The sequence below is a fragment of the Odocoileus virginianus genome, chromosome 30 (assembly GCF_023699985.2).
Source record: "Odocoileus virginianus isolate 20LAN1187 ecotype Illinois chromosome 30, Ovbor_1.2, whole genome shotgun sequence".
Taxonomy (NCBI): Eukaryota; Metazoa; Chordata; class Mammalia; order Artiodactyla; family Cervidae; genus Odocoileus; species Odocoileus virginianus.
This window is the reverse complement of record NC_069703.1, coordinates 228,852-250,088: the sequence shown is the minus strand read 5'-3', so window position 1 is coordinate 250,088 and position 21,237 is coordinate 228,852. Positions and strand designations below refer to the sequence as shown.

The 21,237-nt window shown below is 40.5% G+C and overlaps 1 protein-coding gene and 1 long non-coding RNA gene across 4 annotated transcripts in view; one reads left to right on the top strand and one right to left on the bottom strand.

Moving 5' to 3' along the window:
- GLS (glutaminase) overlaps positions 1-3,843 on the bottom strand; it is an 84,337-nt gene extending 80,494 nt beyond the window's left edge. For all 3 annotated transcript variants that reach the window (XM_020901510.2, XM_020901511.2, XM_070458459.1), the window contains exon 1: positions 3,188-3,843. In XM_020901510.2, the coding sequence (XP_020757169.2) occupies positions 3,188-3,582 (395 nt within the window). In that variant the 5' untranslated portion in view covers positions 3,583-3,843. The remainder of the gene's footprint in view (positions 1-3,187) is intronic.
- A 215-nt stretch (positions 3,844-4,058) lies between these two features.
- Positions 4,059-21,237, top strand: part of LOC139032161 (uncharacterized) — a 143,394-nt gene continuing 126,215 nt past the window's right edge. The window contains exons 1-2 of the long non-coding RNA XR_011484676.1: positions 4,059-4,327; positions 8,400-8,506. This is a non-coding gene — a long non-coding RNA (uncharacterized lncRNA). The remainder of the gene's footprint in view (positions 4,328-8,399; positions 8,507-21,237) is intronic.

Sequence of the window (21,237 nt, the reverse complement as noted above, 5' to 3'; positions counted from 1 at the left end):
CCCAGGCAAGAATACTCGAGTGGGTTGCCACTTTCTTCTCCAGGGGCTCTTCCTTAACCAGGGATCAAACCTGTGACTCCTACTTGGCAGGTGGATTCTTTACCACTGGAAGCCCCGAAGTCATTAGGTATGTGGAGATAAATATAAGAACAAAGCTTGGATGAAAAATGAACTACTACCTAGACAAAGATTAGAGGATATGCTGCTGAGAAGGCAGACAAGTGGGGGAAAAGCAGAGGCCTCACAGCCTCAGGATTTATACCCAGTGAGCAAACACCAAAAGAGACACAGAAAAAGAGAACAATTTAAAAAGTCAAGAGTTGTGTTAAGCTGTTTCCAAAATGATGGAATACTACTAACAAAATTAAATAAGAGCACTGCAGGGAAAACTGAGCAGAGATCATTACATTTTCCTGTAACATACTCAGGACAGTAGTAAAATCTTAACCTTGATCAGTAACATAAACCAGAATTGAAGTTGTTGACAGACAGAGCGTAGCCTTGGATGACAATGGTTCAGAGTTTGACTATGAAAAGAGATAACTCACATTCTACCTCCTTCCAAAATATAATATTGCACGGATAACAAAATATAAGACCAAGGAAAGGAGGAAAAGCAAACATCCCAGCCACGTGAACTAATAAAATTACTATGGTTAAGAATTAAATTCACTCTGAGCTTACTGGTAAGCAAGGCAAAAGGGTAAACAGTGAATATCACATAGTTTCACATAAATTTTTTCCAGAAACCAAACAACAACAAATTTCCATTTGAGCCTAAAATCCAAATGCTGACGTCCTTGTAAGGTTTTACAATAAATGATGTGATTTTCAAAATGAAGAGTTATACATAACAAATGTTAAACTCATTTTATTTTTCACATGGGTATTTCTTTTAATAATCCTCTACAGAAACTGGCAGAATCCTGAGTGAGTGCTGGCATCCCAGGTGACTTGCTGACTGAGGAAGGACCTATACTTTGGAAGCAGAGTGTAAGAAAGGATAACAGGATCAACTGGAACCTTACCTCCCAGAATAAGAGAAATGTTTTACCACATAAAGGCAAAATGGATGAAGTCAAGGGAAGGAAGCTACATTTCAAAACCAGATCACTCAAGAAATAGAATCTTTAAACAGATTAAAATTTTGTTCACAATCATTGAGACCAGTACTCTTCACTTTATATGTAAACTGGAGATAGCTGGGGTTCACTCTTGAAATCCTTGATTGAAAGCTCTCAGGTTTATCATATATTTGGACTGCTCCTAAACTCATCTAGCTATTACTCCAAACTTTGGTGTCAAAAACAGACTCTTGAACTACAGTAAACAAGGTTATCTTATTGGCCATTCAAACTCCCAGGACATCTGAACAAATATTCTTGAAGGAGTTCCTCCGTAGACTGGTTTTCTTTGGGGGCTAGGAGGAACAGGAAGGGACATTTTTATGTAGAATTGTCAATAAGCATTAGACAAAGTAAGTGTTCCAAAGTTATTGCTAAGAAATGATTTATTTCAAAGGCAATGGCAGTATAAGCTTCTGGAAAACATGTAAATCACAAAAGCTCGATTTTCTCGCAATAAGGGGAAAACGAGGGATACTAGAGCCACTGAAGAGACAGAATGGAAGACATTTTCTAGAGAAAGCCGTTCCCATCAAACAACCGTTAAGGACAACTTTTAAATGCTAGTAATCACATTCTTCTTTCAATTCTGTAACTCTGGACACCTGTACTTAAACTAGTTACATGCCTGGTAATTCAGATAAGTAAAGTGAGTACCACATAAACATACACAATTCTAGTCTCTAAAAAACATTAAAGATGCAGAGATTTGACAAAAGTCTAGCTTTTCAGAACGTGACCACATTTGGGTCATCCAACCGGGGATGTTCAATGACCTGCCCATAATCATAAGGGCGCAAAACCATTATCCTAGAAGATCACAAATGTTGCCCATCACCAACCGATTTTTTTAAAGTAACATTTTTCAGTCTGGGAGAACAATTTTAGCTCAGAATGTTTTAGGATGGTGCCAATTTCAATCACAGGAAACATTAAGCCAGGTCTGAGATTGAAAAGTATAAGAATCCCACTTTCAGTTTGACTTAAGATAGCAATATAAGTAGAAGAGGAGCAAAAAACAGATCACATAGGGTCAGTGCAAAGTCAGAAAAATAGTAAGATATAAAGAAAACAGACAAGTAAATATTTACCTACAGTGGGGAAAAAAAGCTTTGTGTCCATTTATTTTAACTCAAGACAAAATATCCAGGAAACTGCCTCATGTACTGTGTAGAAAAAAAAAACCCAATTTTGTTTTAAGATTAAATTGCTGTGCACAATAGGTGAGTTATCATCCTACCACAATTCATTTAAACCACAAAAGCTACTTAATTCATTTTTTTCAGAGTTAGCACTTTACCCGTCACATTCAATCCTGGCTATTTTCACATGTATTTTCAAAAATTCGCCCATCTCATGGAAGATGTCAGACGGGCCAAAGCTGGTTGGTCCCCAGTGCAAACAGGTGGTCTGTACTACGTGCCCCGTCTTCTCGGCCACATGACTCTTTTCCTCCTAATCTCATTGCGGAAACGTTATTTCCGGTGCCCCAGATGGCTCTACACAAGCCTTAAGAAGGCACTTCAGAAATGTGAATAATATTCTGCTACTCCAGGCTTCTCAAGAGATGATGGCAGAGATCGAAGAAAGGGGTACTCATAGAGGAAACTCGGACCCAGAGAAGCAAGGAGTCAGAAAGGCACAGGCTTTGCCCGTCGCCAGACTCCTAAATGTCACTCGGTGATGTTCGTGCGGCATCACCGCCAAGGGCTGGGCGGGCGGCCAGGCACTGCAGCCCTGAGCCGGGGCGCTGAGCAGGCGGCGTGGGACAGACACGCAGCCACAGCTCCAGCCCAGGCGTCGGTGGGGTGGGGTGGGGGTGCACCAGAGGGGCCCTCCGGACCCTTGGCAGCTCCACCCGGCGGCGGGGAAGGGAAGTAAGGGCCCAGCGAGGGGCGCGGGCGGGGCCGGGCCTAATCACATGGTGCAGAAGGCGCAGGCCGCCCGGCATCTCTTTCTTTCCCTTTCTCGAACCTCCGCTCCCATCCCGCCCCACCGAAAGCCCCTCCCGGGCCCGGGACCCAGGCGAGACGAAACCTCCTGCGCCTCGCGTAGACACTCACTTTTCGCCTGAAGGCACCAGCTCCTTGCCCTCGTTGTTGGAGAACGCGTCCGTCTCCCCCGGGCTGTCCTTGGGGCCGGGAGCCTGCGGGACTGCGGGCGGCGACGCCCCAGGCTGCTGCTGCTGCGGCTGCTGCTGCGTGCCTCCCTTGCCCAGCTCCTGTAGGATCTCCGAGGGCGAGCTGGACAGGCCCCTCGAGAGGGGCCCTGCCGACCGGCCGCCCCCGCCCCACCACGGGTAGAGCCGCGCGGCGGCCACCTGGCCCGTTCGTCCCCCGCCCAAGGGTCGCCGGCACAGGGTGGCGAGGGGCTGCGCCCGCCTCAGAACCGCGCAGGCGGGAGCGGGCGGGCGCAAGAGCAGGTCCCGCAGCATCGCCGAGCCTCGGAGTCGCATCATACCGCTGGGTCCGTCAGCGCCCGCTGAACAGGGGAGGATGCTCCGGACGTGGGCGGCCGCTCTTTTCCGAGAATGCGGTCTCCGGCTGGACGGCCAGAGGGCAAAAGAGTACAGGGGCAGAGACGTGGGTGTGGTTCTAGCCGCCGCCGCCGCCGCCGCCGCCGCCGCTTCTCCTCAGACTGCCCGCTACGGCTGCTCCTCAGACTGCCCGCTACGGCTGCGCCTCACACCGCGTAGGGCTCCGCACTGAGGCTGAGGCGCAGGGGCGGGCCCGAGACATTCCGCGCGCACCCTCCCGGAGGCGGGAGGACGCCGACGGCCTGCCCCCTCCGCCAGCTCCAATTGGCTCACATCCTCGACCTCGCTTATGATTGGTGACTGGTGCAGTCAAATTTCTCTCGGCGCCTGATGCGCGGAGTGTCGGGCGACTGACTGGCGGCAGGGGACGGGGGGGAGGGGCGGGGCGTGGAATCAAACTGACGTGTGAGGCTGGAGAGCCAAGCGGGTCTCCAGAGTAGCCCCTTCTCTCTGGCTTGGTCAGGATCGAGACTGCCACAGTTAGAAACTGGGGGGGTCAGTGGTCTCGTCCTTTTCAAAACGGATGGGCTCCTGGACTCTGCGACCTCGAACTGTTTGGGTAACTGATGAGCAGGGGCCGACCATCATAGGGTTTGGTCGTGGCTGGAGTCTGGCCTGGCCGTCGGAGCTCGGCTGTCCAAGCTTGCCTCTGGCCCCCGGCTATCCGGTAAGGGCGTGTGGCGACGCCTCTGAGGGCCGCGGACCCGCGAGGGCAGCCCAAGACGAGCTTGTCCTTCTCCCAAATGTTACGTTTACTTGAAACTTTCCATGGTTGGCGACTGCCCAGATGTGAAGTGTTTTGGAAAAAATGAGCAAAATCCTTTCAGCTATGCGGCTTTGCCATTTGGAGGATTGGAATTCGGGGGAGGGCAAAGAGAGAAGAGGAAACTCCAAAACGTGACAACTTTCCTTTTTAAAAAATTGCTTTTAAAAATGTGCAGTGATATCTCAAGAATACTTTTGAACAACAATGATTCCCCTAATACTAGTTTGCTTGAGAGCAAAATTGTAGATGCTTCTGTATTTTAAAGCTTCCTCATCGTTGTAAAATAGAAGCATCCAGATCCTGGTTCTCTAAATCATTTTCAGCCTCGTATCTCTTTATCCATTTATACTTTTGAACCTGTAGGAAAAGAGCTGAGGATGTGATAATCTCTGTTTCTTTGAGCCTATGTAGCCTATGTACAGTCCACTTTCGCTCCCCCCCCCCCCCCACCAAATTCTTTAGGCGATATCCTGAAACAATTAGTTTTAAACGCATAGATTCACACAGGTTAATATGGCTTCCCTAGTGGCTCAATCCGTAAAGAATCTGCCTGCGATGCAGGATAACCGGGTTCGATCCCTGGGTCCAGAAGATCCTCTGGATCAGGAAATGGCAACCCACTCCAGTATTCTTGCCTGGAAAATCTCATGGACAGAGGAGCCCGGCATGTTATATAGTCCATGGGGGTCACAAGAGTGGGAGGTGATTTAGTGACTAACCCACCACCACAAAGTTTAATGGGATAGTTTTTTATGAAAAGGGAAGGGTGTATATCAGATGCATCATTAACTGATCATCAGATTTAGTAATGTTATGAATCTTAAAATATTGCACTAAATTAGGAAATGAGAAATGTGGCTAAACCTACCAGTATGTGACCTCTGGCATGTCACAGTCTTGTCGTGTTTAAGTTTTCTCTATCTCTCTTTAACCGGAAGAATATGGAGCAAGCTATTATTATATGTATATTTTTTCCTCCAAGTTAAGACAATTGCAAATCATTTAAACTGTTTTTATTACTACTTAGTGTTACCTATCTCTAAATTTGATGAGTCAAAGTAAATATATTTAGGAAAAGGGAAATTAGGTTTTGGGGAAAAGTAGCAAATACTACATCTCTCTAACATTTCCAGTCTGACTTATCAATGTCATAAACTTGAATACTGTCCCATCTCTTAGTATAACTAGTTACCAATGTTGACTGCCTCCTTTCTCAGAATGACATCCAAACTATTGACAAATTCAGTATTATTTCCCTCCTGGTTTTTCTTAGTTTCTCTATTTTTCCTATGAAAATTCTTTCCAGTGTTTAAAAGTTTATATATTTTATATTATACTTAACACATGTAGAAAGTAAACCAAGTAAGAGATTATTTTCTGGAGTTTCTACTTTCAAGGATGAGCTGGTGAGAATGCACAGATGTTACTCCTAATACTTAGAACAACTTCAAGTCCACTGAAATTTAACCTCTTGTTTGAAAAGACTAATACAAAGTTAGACAGCAAATTAAAACTACTACAAATTGAATTAAAATGTGACTCATTATTACTTTTGATTATTTTCTTCATCTTATATAATTTTTAAAATGTTTAATGATTTTTTGGAACTATGAGTTAATTACCATTTCCATTAGGTTAATTCTTCAACTATTAAGTCATATAACATATATAGTTATCCCTGTACAAGCATTTTATACACATACAATAACTTACCAAAATACCTACAAACAAAATGACTCTTTAGTTTAGCATGTGTCTGGGTTGTCAGACGACTGCTAGACGTCCTCTTTGCTACTAGATAGGTGCAGTTATCCTACCATGGGGTGTGGTCTCATAGCCATTGAGAAGATAGTCAACCATAGAAAGGAAAAATGGGAATTTTTGCCCTTTGTGTTTGTTCTAACCTGAACAGTTCCTGAGCTTCTGTACTCTTTTGAAGATTAAAAAGGCTAATGTTTCAAGATGATAATATATATATAAGTTCCACATCGTGCCCTTCACAAAAACTAAAAGGTATTATTTGTTGACCTAGAGCTAAATAGAAAATAGTTTTCCTTTGACTAACACCTTAAAAGAGTTGCCTAAGTTTTTTTTGGTTTGTTGGTTTGTTTGAAATTCTTCTGTTTAGAGAATAGAGTAAGTTTCAGGAAGCCTCTAAACAAGCTTCTGCTGCTACTTCCCTTTCTTCTCTTGGTTTCCTGCTTTAACTGGCCAACTTCCTAGCCTCACTGATAAACCTTGCCAAACATAACTTATTTTTCCAAAGCTGAACTTAGATCTTTATTAAAGTATTATAAATCTTTCATCTACATAATACAGATAACATTGGTATCTTATAGGGTTGTTGTGAGTGTTAAATGAATCAATACATGTATGGCACTTAGAACAATGCTAGTTGAATTCTGTTTTAGCTATAATTATTATTATTTTCCCGTGAGTGAATAAATTTTATTGTACAATGTGATTAGTTGTCACATGTATTACTGTAAAGACAAATAGGCAATTGTTTTAAACCATGTAATCATAAAGTACCATTTAAGAAGAAGCTTTTGTTGTTGTTGTTCAGTCAGTAAGTCATGTCTGACTTTTTTCAATCCCATCGACTGCAGCATGTTGGGTTCCTCTGTCCACTATATCCCTGAGTTTGCTCAGATTCATGTCCACTGAGTCAGTGATACTATCTAACCATCTCACCCTCTGCTGCCCAGTTCTCCTTTTGCCATCAATCTTTCCCAGCATCAGGGTCTTTTCCAATGATTCAGCTTTTTTCATAATGTATCCGAAGTATTGGAGTTTCAGCTTGAGCATCAGTCCTCCTAATGAATATTCAGGGTTGATTTCCTTTAGGATTGATTGGTTTGACTTCCTTGCAGTCCCAGGGACTCTCAAGAGTCTTCTGCAGCACCACAGCTCGAAGGCATCAGTTCTTCAGTGTTCAGCTTTCTTTATGGCCCAACTCTTTATTTGCAGCTGAAGTTGGAGAAGTTGTACATAGCAAAAACATGATGTGGAGCTGAATGTAGGGCAGATCATGAGCTCCTTATTGCAAAAGAAGATGCTAACATCCCAAAATAGATAATTTTCTTCATTTTTAGAAAACAAAGCAATAATTTGCAAAGTATCTTAAAATGGACTACTATAAAGACAGCTTAAGCAAAGCTAGGCTCAGTGCCTGGGATACCACCTATTTACAAATAACTTTTAGAAAAGACATAGTTCTAAGCCAAGAATTGCTGGACCAAAAAGCAAAACCTAAACCGGCCTGAATGTACATATCGCATACAATTAAACCTAAAAATCTATCATTTGCCATCTGTGTACATTAAAATGAATATCTGTTCCTTGCAGTATCACACAAAAATGGCAAGAGAAATTTTAATCAGATTTGAAGAGATTGATTGAATGGTCTCATTTAAAATACTAACTATATGGAAATCTTTTTGAGAGTTCTCTGATGGCTGGGATGGGAGTTGGGGTGGTAATCAGTTATTTTTCTTCATTTAGAGTGATATGGTAAAGATTTCAGTTAGTTTGGTTTATAAATTATTTAGACTTAGATCACGATTGTATGCCTGGAGCCTCCAGGTGTTTACTGATTTTTCAAGTGATTTTCTTATTTTTTTTGTAGATTCATAGAAAATATTAAATTAGACTAAATCCCATCCTAGATATCAGAAAATTGTATATTAGCAAAACCTTAAAAAGTTTGATTTTATAAGTGGCCAAAAAGTCAGTCAAAAGGATACTTACTTGAGTCTGAAAACCTCTGTGGTAGGTTGTGTTACTGTTCCCAAATATTTTTGTCTCTCCCAATAGGAAGTCTTTACTTCCTCACCTTGTTGAATGGGAGGCTTGGCCTTATGCCTTGAATGAAATGAAATGTGAAAGGAAGTGATGTAGGCCACTGCTAAGCAGAAAATTTAGGAGTCATCACTTGTTTCTATCATCTCTCTTTTCCTTTTGGTACATGAAGAGCATGTCCAAAGAGTAGATGATTCCTTCATCTGGGTCCCAGATTGATGGAACAAAGCTGAAGATGACTGTGACTAACAGAGACTACAAAGAGAAATAAACGGCACTGTAAGTAATTTCAGCTTGGGGGTTATCATCATAGAATGACTTACGTTGACCTGTACATTATCCAAGTTGAATGAAAACTTGGCAGCCATGAGACTAATATTAATTACAGAGAGTATTCGAGAACTTTGAAAGCTGGCAGTCGATCTCTAGCGCAGTTGAAAGAGTACCACTGAGAGGACAGTCAGAATAGGCATTCTCGTTCAGAGACAATTAAAACTAAAGTTTAGATAGGAGATATTGGATATTTATAATATGAAATCTAATGTTGATTCGACATCTGAAAGTTGTCACATTTTCTAAGCTCTGAAAAGGAAAAATGAACCTGGACTTTTGTGTCAATCTGCTCTTCAAATGGTAAGATCATATTACCACTTTGGAAAACAATTATTAAACTCTGCTGAAATAATTACTTATGGAGCTAAATGCAAAATTCAAACATTTGGGAGAAATGCATGAGAGTCCACAGCAAGGTATTTTGATGTTCCCGGTAAAGAGAAATCAATATTCATCCTCTGTATAGAGCAGGTTCCTTCAAATTTACTTTTCAAGCATCTGACCTTTACAGTTGGCATGTGAGTCCCTCTGTCTAAGTCACAAGAGGGAACTCTACAAAAGAAAGGTTGACTTGTGATAGCGCTGCTTCTCATAGTGACAGTACCATGAGGCACAGTTTCAATAGGCACCTCAGAGAGTACGACAGTGTGATGTATAAAAAAAAAAAATCTCTATAGAAACAGTCTAAATGTTTTATCAGTAGAATGACTTAAAATAATTATCATATTTCTACATTTTACACGTGGCAAAATATATTATCTAAAATTAATGGCCCCAGTATATGTTTAAAGTGGATAAGCTTCAAAAACAGATTACAGATGGATATGATTATAAAACTGTAAAACCTGCAAAACAATATATTATTTACAGATGTATACATATGTGATTTTTTTTTACATATGTGATTTTAAATGTTTCAAATGTGTATAGGAATGATAAACATCAAATTCAGTTCAGGAGTTATTATCTCTGTGTATATATCATGAGGAATGGGATTGAAGAAATGTACAAAGAGCTTCAGCTGTATCTGCAATGACTGAATTTTTAAAAAATGATTTTTAAAATCTGAAGCAACTATAGTACATGGGTAGTTGATATACAAGTGTTTGTTACATTTTCTTTCTTTTTCTCTGTGGTTGGAATATCTCACAATTAAAGAAATGGCACTTTGTTGTAATGTTGAAAGCCAATACTTTTATCTAAAAATATTAAGTGTAGAAAATATTCCAAACTAATATTCAATTTTTAATGTTTCCTTTTAAACCCTTTAAAATTTTGCCTAACCAATGCTGAGTGATACAACTAGTAACAAAAAAAAATGTGTGTGTGTGTGCTCACACATGCACATGCTGCGCCTTGTCTGACTGTTTGCAACCCCATGGACTGTAGTCCACCAGGCTTCTCTGTCCTTGGAACTTTCCAGGCAAGAATACTCCAGTGGGTTGGTCATTTCCTTCTCCAGGGGATCTTCCCAACCCAGGGATCGAACCCTTGTCTCTTGTGTCTTCTGCATTGGCAGGTGGGTTCTTTAGCTGAGCCACTGGGGTAACCCAGTAAAACAATATAGCTACCTTGTAAATATATTTCAGATATGTATCCAATGAAAAAGGCTTTACAAAAAGTATAAATGAGTAATATTTAACTGAAAAACTGATAGAAAAAATTATTTGGTTTTTGACCATATCAAACATAAATATGAAGGTAGTTCTTTAATACAATATGAATAAAAACATGTTTTTTTCTTTTGAAATTAAAGAACTTCTTTATCTTTGTAACATTCCTGTTGGGGTAAGGTATTAATTGTTAAACTTTATGGCTACAGAAATTATAAGTTAATAAGAAAACAGCTCTAGCAAGATGAGGCCCTTGCCCTCGTTTCTTTTGAACCATTGAACAATTACCTACAAGAGACCTGTTCCCTGGAGCAAAAACATCACATGACTCTTAAAAATCTTTAGGAGTAATTTCCCCAATGAGAGGCTCAGTAGATAACTTGAGTAAAACAGACCAGGCTATAATATATTAGGGAATGATTTAGCCCAGTAAGTTGGAGTTGAAATGCTCTGTATAGAGAGGCAGTAGCTAATCCACCTGAGCCAATTTTAGCAAAGTGGAATGCAGGCACATTTAGATAAACCTGTGGATTCTTAGAAATATGATTTTTTAAAATAAATAAAATCATCTGACTTTAAAATGCATCTCATTCAGCTTTTCTTAACACTGTGTTAGTCGAAGAGAACATCTACAAAAATAATTTGGGTCATGGCCCATCATGTTTCCAACTCTGTTCAGAACAATCAGATGGTGATGGCAATATAGCATTCTTTGAGGTTTATTCCTGGCACAGATTCTACTCCAGATGAGTAGTCCTAGCTACCCATGGAAATCCCATTTCCCTTGAAACTGCTGCAGCTATCTTACTACCAGAAGAGCAGACAGCCTTAAACCAAACCCAGCAACTGAGTAGAGAGACAGTATCTGGAATCTCCATGATGTTCATAGGATACTGACTTACCAACTCTGATGCCTTCCCTTTTTTGTTACATGTGATGCATTTCTTTACTATTTAAACCATTTTGGATCTGGTATCCATTAAGACAACCTAACTGATACAAAGTTACACTTTGGAAGATTCTTCCTCTGTGTTTATCTCTTTGCCCCCAGTACAATTTATTAATCCTCTCTCTCTCATTTTTTAACCCCACTGAATTCTATATCTATGTACTCTTTAACCTATTTACGTATTATATGACTCCCCCAGTTGTTTGGGAGAGTCATATATGATACTCTTGCATGATTTAAAATAAAGTGATGGACCTGGAGATACAGTAAACATTAAGGAGCCTGCCCCAACCTTCAGTGTGGATCCCAAGTCACTTCTGTAACTCTAGATTTGCTTCTCTTCTATCCCAAGAAAGAATATTGAGCCATATTAAGACAACCAACGTTTTTTATTGTTATTCAGTCACTCAGTTGTCTCCAATTCTTTGTGACCCCATGGACTGCAGCACGCCAGGCTTCCCTGTCCATCACCATCTCCCAGAGATTGGTCAAACTTATGTCCATTGAGTCGGTGATGCCATCTGACAATCTCCTTTTTGCTAAACTAGACATCTCTACCTGTTTCTGATTGGTTGTTTTTGAACCTTAACTTGTTATTTATTCTTGCCAAAATGATCAGTTTTCTTTGCTTAACCAACTTGCCTCCTTGGAGCTTTCCTTACACTATTCTTATCACCTTATATGTCCTAAGCCCCTTTCTCTATCTATCACAATTCCACTGTCCCTTCAAGGTCCCCATCTTATATCTTCATGGTGCTCTCCAATTTCTCACATAATAGCCTTTTACCCTTATAATAGCCATTTGAGATGTGCAGGTACATACAGTACCTACAGTCTCAGGTACATAGTCTCGTTTTGCAAGTGAGAAAACTGACACAGAAACATGAAGTAATCTGTTCAATATTTTAATGACTTGCCTTAAAAGTATCACACATTTCATAACTCTATGGCTTTTACCCTTGCTATTGCTCCTTACATTCTCATCTGAATATACCATCTGTTTCCTAAAGAGCTCAGCTCAAGTATTGTCTCCTCTGCAGAGCCTTCTGTGAACTCTCTGGGAAGAGTTAAGGGCTTCTTTCATTCTGTATCAGGGCTTCTTTGTTGATACCTTCATTTATTCTATTACTCTAATTATTCATGTGCATCTCTCCGAAATGGACAGAATGATTTAAATTTTTTAGCTTTTGACATACCACTATCATTTTGCATAATATCATTTTAAGTAACATAATTGAGGCTATTTACTATAACACAAGAGTTTATTAATTGGAAAATAAAAGAAATATATTAGGACAAGTAAAAAATAAAAATTTTATTTGAATCTTGAGTAAATTCCTCCTCTGTTATACTTCACAAAGAGGAAGATGTTTAATAAAAATTCAAATTGCAAAAGAACTTTATAAACACCCTGTTTTTTAATGACTGCTATTGAGTCCAAGCTCACTCTGCTTGCCACATGACAGGCCGAATGAATCAGAGACAAGGTATTGTGGCAAAAAATACTTTATTCAGAGCCGGCTGACTGAAAGGATGGCAGACTAATGTCTCAACCATCTTATTGGGTCTGGATGCCAGGTTCTTTTAAAGATCAGAGATAGGGGGAGGTGAGGAAACAAAGTATAAAGGCCATTAATCTTGCAAATATCTCCTAGAATGGCAAGCCTCAGGCAGGGGAATGTGTTAATTTCTTCCTTCCTGCCATCTACAGGTGGACATCATTCTGAACAAAGGCACTTTGGTTTTAACAGTCAGGCAGAAGGGCAGGATTCTCTGAGCAGACCATTATGTGTAATTATGATAACAAAAGCAATGGAAAGCAAATCAGAGAAACAATTCCAACATGGAATTAGAACTGACTTTCCCCTGCAACTTGTTTTCCTGTGCCAACCCTCATGATGGGAGCTAAGATTGCAGAGATGAATAAGTCATAGTCTTTTGGTTTAAGGAGGTAGACAAAATACATATATATGAACTTTTAATTAAAATATTGTATTCTGGATACTGTGAACATTATTTACATATGTATATTCAATGGGTAATGATAATATAAAATAAGTTCTTTCAAGGAGATTATGGAATATTCTAGAAAGTAGGTGATATTATGAGGTAAACGAGGGCATTCTGTCAAGAATAGAAAAGAATGAAATTGAATGGTAGTTTCAGAGCAATCTGTTGTGGTATTAACAATCTCTAAATATTTCCAATCTCCTCCTGGGTAGGATTGCATGTCCCTGCTCCCTAGAAGTTGGATGAATCAATGCAACTTGCTTTGGTTGGGAAAATGTGATTAGAAGCTTAAAAAGCCAATGCATAATCTTTTACTCTGTCTTTCCCTATGACATTCTGTTAATGCTCAACGCTTGTGGCTGCTATCTACTTGAGTGTCTGAGTTCAGAAAAACAGTCACTTTAAGCTTCTGTGCTTTTGGGGCTGCACTATCCTAATGGGTTCATCTAATATGAGAGGAAGATAGGAGACAAAATGCACTGGATCATAGGGAAGCCAGTCCTATTGGCAGCATATATAAAAGTCGGCCTATGAAATGACCATTTACCTAAAAGTGTATGCACAAAATATTTGAATCAATAAATTCACATAAACATATTTTATGCTTTTTCAATTAAATTCCACTTCTCACTAGCTGTTCTTATTTCCACAACTAACTCTGAAGTTGATATATGTAATTTGAATCAAGAAAAAGATGTCTTCATAATCCATCTTAATCTCACAATTACATAATAAATGACCTACTCCCATTAGTGTTTCAGATAAAGAAAAAAGTAAATAGAGGCATCTGCAGCCTTGGTATATATTAGCTTCATTTGGTGTTGAAGACTGAACGCTATTACATTTCTACTGCAAGAGGCACGGTACAAAGGACAATGCTTACAATTTTGGAGGAGGACAGGCTTGACTTAATTTTAGCACAGTTGTAGGCCTTCACACAGTACTGTCATTATGGATTTTACCTCCCAGCTAAAACTGATTTTATTTTATCAGGAGTTACTATAAAAATGTCTTAATCCAAGAGAGTAATTGAAATAGTGAGAACTTGTTACCTCTTGATGGACGAAAACAGGAGGACATTTGTGTTCATTTGCACTTGAGCTTTGTAATATACTACCTGAAAGAAGGGAGCTAAGAGGATAATATATACCTTTTAGGAAAGTTTATGTAGCAGAGGAGAAAATGAGTTCAGAAAAGGTCTAGATGTGAAGCTGTATCCTAAACTGTCAGTATGTAAGGCCAAGGGGCAGTGAATAGGTTGGGAATATACATCTTAAGGCAACAGAAAAAGAGGAAAACCAAAGGGAGACTCTTTGTGACCCCATGGACTATAGCCTACCAGGCTCCTCCGTCCATGGAATTTTCTAGGCAAGAGTACTGGAGTGGGTTGCCATTTCCTTCTCCAGGGGATCTTCCCAACCCAGGGATCGAACCCAGGTCTCCTGCATTTCGGGCAGACTCTTTACCATCTGAGCCACCAGGGAATCAAAGGGAGAGGATGGGGAGCAAAAATGACAACTCTGGAGATAAACTTAGTCTCCTTCATAATCGTTGTTTTTCCCAAATAGTTTGTGACATAGCCCAAATGAAATTCCTCAAGTGCTTTCACCTGCTAGGATCTGCCCAAATATTGAAAGGAATATCAAGTCCTTGTACAGTAAGAAAGTCAATAAATAAATTTTCCAACTTTGAAGACTAAATTTGTGGTTTGTTGACTTAAAAAAATAGTCTCAACCTAGAAGTTGAGAGTTATATTTTATTTGGTGAGAATTTTTAGGACTTCAAGTCCAGGAGGCAGTATCTCAAGTGCCCCTGAGAGAACTGTTACGAGGAGGCAGGGGAAGAAGTCAGCTTATGTAGAAATTTGCAACAAGGGACAGGTAGTCTGAACATCAGAAAATTATTGTTAATTAAGGAAAACCAGATATCTCAAGTTAAGGAATTTAGTGCTTTTCTATGTATGGGAAGATGTCAGAGTCTGGGCTTACTGAAATCATCTCTTTCATATCCCTCTCAGCTCTCTGACACCATTATCTTGCGTCTTTCCACATTCCCCTGAGCTCCTCAGTGCTCACAGCAGAGAGTGCCAGGAGCTCGATGGCTGCCAGTTAGCAGCCATTGTTTTTCCTGGGTGTTCTCTGGGCTCAGAAATTCATCTTTGGAAGGTTGAAATAGTTGATGGCTGTGACATCCTTGTTTATTGATATGGCAGGAAATACTCCATTTCACAGATTGTTTTTTAAAAAGTTTAGTAATGTATATGGTTCTCTAAAGGCTTTCTGAACTAAGAGGCAACTGGAATTTAGCTCCATCCTGGCCATTGCCCATCTCACTGGCTGACCTAGGAAGTCCCTTGATCTGTCAGTGCCTCAGTTCCCTCATCTATGAAGTGGAAGCTTAGCCTGGGTTGTGGATGCTCAGTTGCTTCAGTAGTGCCCAACTTTTTGCAATCCCCATGGACTGTAGCCTGCCAGTTTCCTCTGTCCATTCTTTAGGCAAGAATATTGGAGTGGGTTGCCATGCCCTCCTGCAGGGGATCTTCCCAGCTCAGGGATAGAACAGGCATCTCCTGCGTCTCCTGCCTTGCAGGCAGATTCTTTACCCACTAAGCCAACTGGGAAGCCCCGGAAGTTTAGCCTCAGTGACGTCAAATGTACCACCTGGATCCAAACTGTGATTCTAAGCACTGGTGTTAGCAGTTGTGGCTTTTATCTGGGGATTATTGATCACTTACTGATGAAATCCCTTATCTATTTTTTTCACCAACAGATATGGGAATTGCAGGTGACACATTATTAAGCATCAAATAAAGTTAAAGAATGTTTAAAGTCCAGTGACCAGACAAAAGTTATATAAGGAGTCTAGCATATGGCAGTTTTGAAAGAGCAATAAAAGGTTCACACATATTTAGGTTAATAATCAAAGACCTTTAAAGGAATGGTGTGGGAAGGGGAAAAGGGATACACAGCTAAGAACCTCAAGGCCTGGGTGGAAAATTGTCCCAGTGTGTGGAACAGTGTCTCTGTAACCTGGTTGGTACATCTTCAATCTCAATGGTTTCCCCCCAAGTGGTAGACACTATCTGAATGTAAAGGCAACTGTGTTCAAGGGCAGTTTGTGTACTGTGTAGCCGTCTGACGTTCACACTCAGAGGGCTTGTAGTCACTCAGCATGCACGTGCTCACTGTCGTTACAGGCAGATGTTGGCTCTGAAGAGCCCTACAGACGCCTCCAACAGCCTCCAGGATATATTTTGGTGCAAACCTTAGTGTGTGCTTTCAGAGAATCATTAGCGAAAGGAGATAACCACAAGTAAATAGAAAGCAGGTGGACTGGTACAAATGGTGTCACAAAAATATTTTTCAAGTCAATTACTGTACGGTTTTTTTTTCTTGTATTGTGTTTTTTAAGGTGCTTGGATATCTAGGCTCCACTTATCTCTAAATGATAAAACTTTTCACTCCTAGCAACCACTTCCTGGAAAACAACCTGACAAAAAGATCAAAACAGTGAAAAGAGGTCTTTTGCACATTTGCCAACAATAAGAGAGGTTTTAAGAGCAAAATCCTATAATAGCTTCAATCCACCCTCTCTCAGATAGCCAGGGTCAGGAATACCCTTGCTGAAAAATATAGCATGTATTGACATTAATTTTTCCATGATCACTGCATTCTAGATATGACTATCAACTACCCACAGAATTTTATGACAAAACAATAATTGAGATTTTATTGGCTGTAAAATAGGCCACATGCATTAACTGCACAATAATAAAACAAATTGCACTTGTCGCTTTGCTTCTCCCTGTGCTATGCCAGGCAGTTTATATAACCTCAGAGGGCCTTAGTTCCCTTACTTGTAACTTGAAGATAATAATATTCACTTTGTGGGGCTGTTGTGGGAATTGAGTGAGTAACGCACATGTATTGTTCAGGGACAGGGCCACACAGAAATTCAACAAATGTTAGCTCCTTGTCCCTTGCAGTTCATTTCTATCCAGAAGCCAGAGTGATCTCCTTAAGCTATAAATCAGAATGTGTTACTCTGCAGCTTAAAACCCTTAATGGCTTCCCATTACACTCAGGGTAAAATTTTTTAAAAATTTGCAATGTTCCCTACAAGGCCTCCTTTGACTCTGCCTAAATTGTAGCTACATCTTCAGCCAGCCTCTCACTGAGGTTTATGCTCTGGCCACAGTTGCCTTCTTTCAGGTCTCCAAAAAGGCCAGGCCTATTTCATGGTTCCTGCATGATAGTAGCACAAGGAGAGAATTGGGGGCTTTATCTTTTAATATGCATCAAGCCCATCTTATTTTATATATATATATATATATATATATATATATATATATATATGTACAATTGATATTTTATAAATAAGTAAAATAGTACACAAAAACAGCTTATAGCCCACTACTCAAAGTCAAATTGCTGCCTCTGAGGCCCTCTTAAACTGTAGTTTGGAAACTGTCACTGCTTTTGCACATGCTAAGAGTCAAATTGCTGCCTTTCATACATACTCAAATATGTATGAAACAGTCACATAGGATTAACCATTTGCTTGAAAGAAAAAACAGGTGCTGTGAGAGTTCTTAACAAGCAAACATATTTGAATAGGTGACATTTAAGTTGAAATCTAAAGAGTAAAATTTCATCAGCAATGAAAGGAAAAGTGAGGGTTTTAGGCAGAGGGAACAGTATGTGCAAAATCAGTGACAGTTTCCAAACTACAATTTAGGAGGGCCTTAGAGGCAGCAGTTTGACTTTGAGTGGTGGGCTTCAAGCTGTTCTAGGGCTTCTGTGGTGGTTCAGATGGTAAAGAATCTGCCTGCCAGTGCAGCAGACTTGAGTTCAATCCTTGGGTCAGGAAGATCCCTGAAAAAGAGAATGGCAACCCTCTCCAGTATTCTTGCCTGGAAAATCCCATGAACAGAGTAGCCTGGAGGGCTATAGTCCATTGGGTCACAAAGAGTCAGACACAACTGTGACTAACACTTCCACTTCCACGTGACTGTTTCTCCCTTACTGGACTCTAAGGTTCATAAGAGCCAGGATAGCATGACTATTCCCCTCAGGGCCATAGTCTGACATAGTCTGCTTTTTGCTGGAGTTAAAGATTTACTAACTAATAAAGTCCATCCAAAGATACAGCAGAAGATCTGTCCCTGAAGTGAAAAATTGAAGAACATTGCTCTAGCCAGCCTGATGTAAAACTTCGAGGGTCCTTCTTGAGCCAACAGATAGGAGCAAAGGAGAAAGAAAATACCTCCATCAAAAACTGTGCCTTTGTTTTTGTCCTCTTTGTACTCCTCTTTAACTCAATTCCTTTCTTCTGTCCTGCCCACTGCACTTCAACAAATGGTTCTGGAGAAAAACTAATCTTAATGTGTTGTTGTTATTTAGTCACTGAGTTGTGTCCGACTCTTTGCTGTAGCATGGGCTGTAGCACACCAGGCTCCTCTGCCCTTCACTATTTCCCAGAGTTTGCTCAGACTCATGTCCATTGAGTTGGTGATGATATCTAACCATCTCATCCTCTGCCACTCCCTTCTTTTGCCTTCAGTCTTTCCCAGCATTAGGGTCTTTTCCAGTAAGTCAACTCTTTGCATCAGGTGGCCAAAGTATTGGAGCTTCAGCTTCAGCAGCAGTCCTTCTAGTGAATATTCAGGATTTATTTCCTTTAGGATTGACTGGTTTGATCTCCTTGCGGTCCAAGGGACTCTCAAGAGTCTTCTCAAGCCCCACAATTCAAAAGCATCAATTCTTCAGTACTCAACCTTCTTTATGGTCCAGTTCTCAAATCTGTAGATGACTACTAGAAAAACTGTAGCTTTGACTATACAGACTTCTGTTGGCAAAGTGATGTCTCTGCTTAATAATAATGCTGTGTAGGTTTGTCATAGCTTCCCTTCCAAGGAGCAAGTGTCTTTTAATTTTGTGACTACAGTCACCATCCACAGTGATTTTGTCACCCAAAAAAATAAAGTTTGTCACTGCTTCCACTTTTTCCCCATCTATTTTCCATGAAGTATGGGAACTAGATGCCATGACCTTAGTTTTTTGAGTTGAGTTTTTAAGCTAATTTTAAGCCATTGTTCCTCTTTCACCCTTACCAGGAGGTTCTTTAGTTCCTCTTCACTTTCTGCCATAAGGGAGGTGTCATCTGCATATCTGAAGTTATTGATATTTCTCCTGGCAGTCTTGATTCCAGCTTGTGCTTCATCCAGCCCGGCATTTCACATGATGTACTCTGTATATAAGTTAAAAAAGTAGGGTGACAATATACAGCCTTGTCGTACTCCTTCCCAGTTCAGGACCAGTCAGTTGTGGAGGTTAAGTACTAATGTATATTTAAACACAGACATGGAAATCTCTCCAGGAACTTCGCTAGGACCTACCTTCCACATTGTAAGTTTTCAAACAGGGAGAGTCTGAAGGACGATGTGGGACCAGGCTGGGGAGAGGACCCTTAAAGAAAAAATCAAAGCCAGATAAGAAGGAAGACTCAGAATGGACAAGAAAATGCAGGAGAGACTGTCAATCTAAATAGACTACCAAGACCAGAGAATGCAGAAGGGATGGTACCCAGCACAGTGTTTGGAACTTAAGGACATTTCATTAATGACCATGGAAGGAAGGAAGGGAAACAGTTTCCTATTACAGGCTTCCTGAGTTGTTGGAAGAGGTGACAGGAATAAAGTGTGCTGTTGTGACTAAAAGAAAAAAGGGGCCAGATCTAGAATCCAAACAGAATGGGATATTAGTACTTCCCTTCAGAGACCTGTGCAAAAGCAGAACTCTAGAAACTAAATCAGGTAGCTTAGCTCACTGGTAAGTGATCCAAAGCACATGTGACACAGGCTAGATGCTAGGTACAAAGATACACCTGGCAGGGTCTTCTCTGCTGAGGGCTTAGGAGAAATAATACCTTGAGAAAGCACTTGTGGCTTATCTATTCTCTTCATAGTTGGTGGCCCCTGCACCTCCTCCTTCTCAAATTCCTCTTTCTACAGAATTCAAATTCAAATTCCTGTTTCTACAGAAAGTCACAGAAAGTGCACGAGTGCTCAGCTGTGAAGAGATAAGCCACAAGAGATAAGCCACTTCTCCTAAGCCCTCAGCAGAGAAGACCCTGCCAGGTGTATCTTTGTACCTAGCATCTAGTCTGTGTCACATGTGCTTTGGATCACTTACCAGTGAGCTAAGCTACCTGTTTTAGTTTCTAGAGTTCTGCTTTTGCACAGGTCTCTGAAGGGAAGTACTAATATCCCATTCTGTTTGGGTTTTAAATTTGGCCTCGTTTTCCTTTTAGTCACAACAGCATACTTTATTCCTGTCACCTCTTCCAACAACTCAGGAAGCCTGTAATAGGAAACCCTGTTTCCCTTCCTTCCTTCCATGGTCATTAATGAAATGTCCTTAAGTGCCAAACACTGTGCTGGGTACCATCATTTCTGCATTCTCTGGTCTTGGTAGTCTATCTGGATTGACAGTCTCTCCTGCATTTTCTTGTCCATTCTGAGTCTTCCTTCTTATTTGGCTTTAATTTTTCTTTAAGCTCACTCTCTCCAGCCTGGTCTCACATCGTCCTTCAGACTCGCACTGTTTGAAAACTTACAATGTGGAAGGTAGGTCCTAGCGAAGTTCTTGGAGATATTTCCGTGTTTGTGTTTAAATATATGTTAGCATTTAACCACCAGGTCTGAGGCTTCTCTGAGTGAGAATCTGAGACCCTTCCTGCTTTGTCAGGGCCCTTTGTAATTTAAGTTTACTCAGAATTTCTATCGTTCCACTGGCTGAGGTGTCCACATTGTCCTGTCCTTGTCTCCAGAGTTCTACTTTGTGTCTTTCCTATTGAATAAGATAAACAGAATCAGAACAGCCATGGTATAACAGTGATCTATTTTTTAATACTCTACTTCATTTGTTTTCTTTCCCCCCTCCACTCCAACTTTCTATGGCAGTTTCCCCATCTCTACATTAAAAATAGCTTTCTATTTTTAGAAACTTTCATGAAAAGTCTTTGTGTATAATAGTGTGAATTTAAGAAATCATCTTCCAGGCAGATATCTTTAAGTTTTATCTTTACAGAGTATAAGGTTTTGG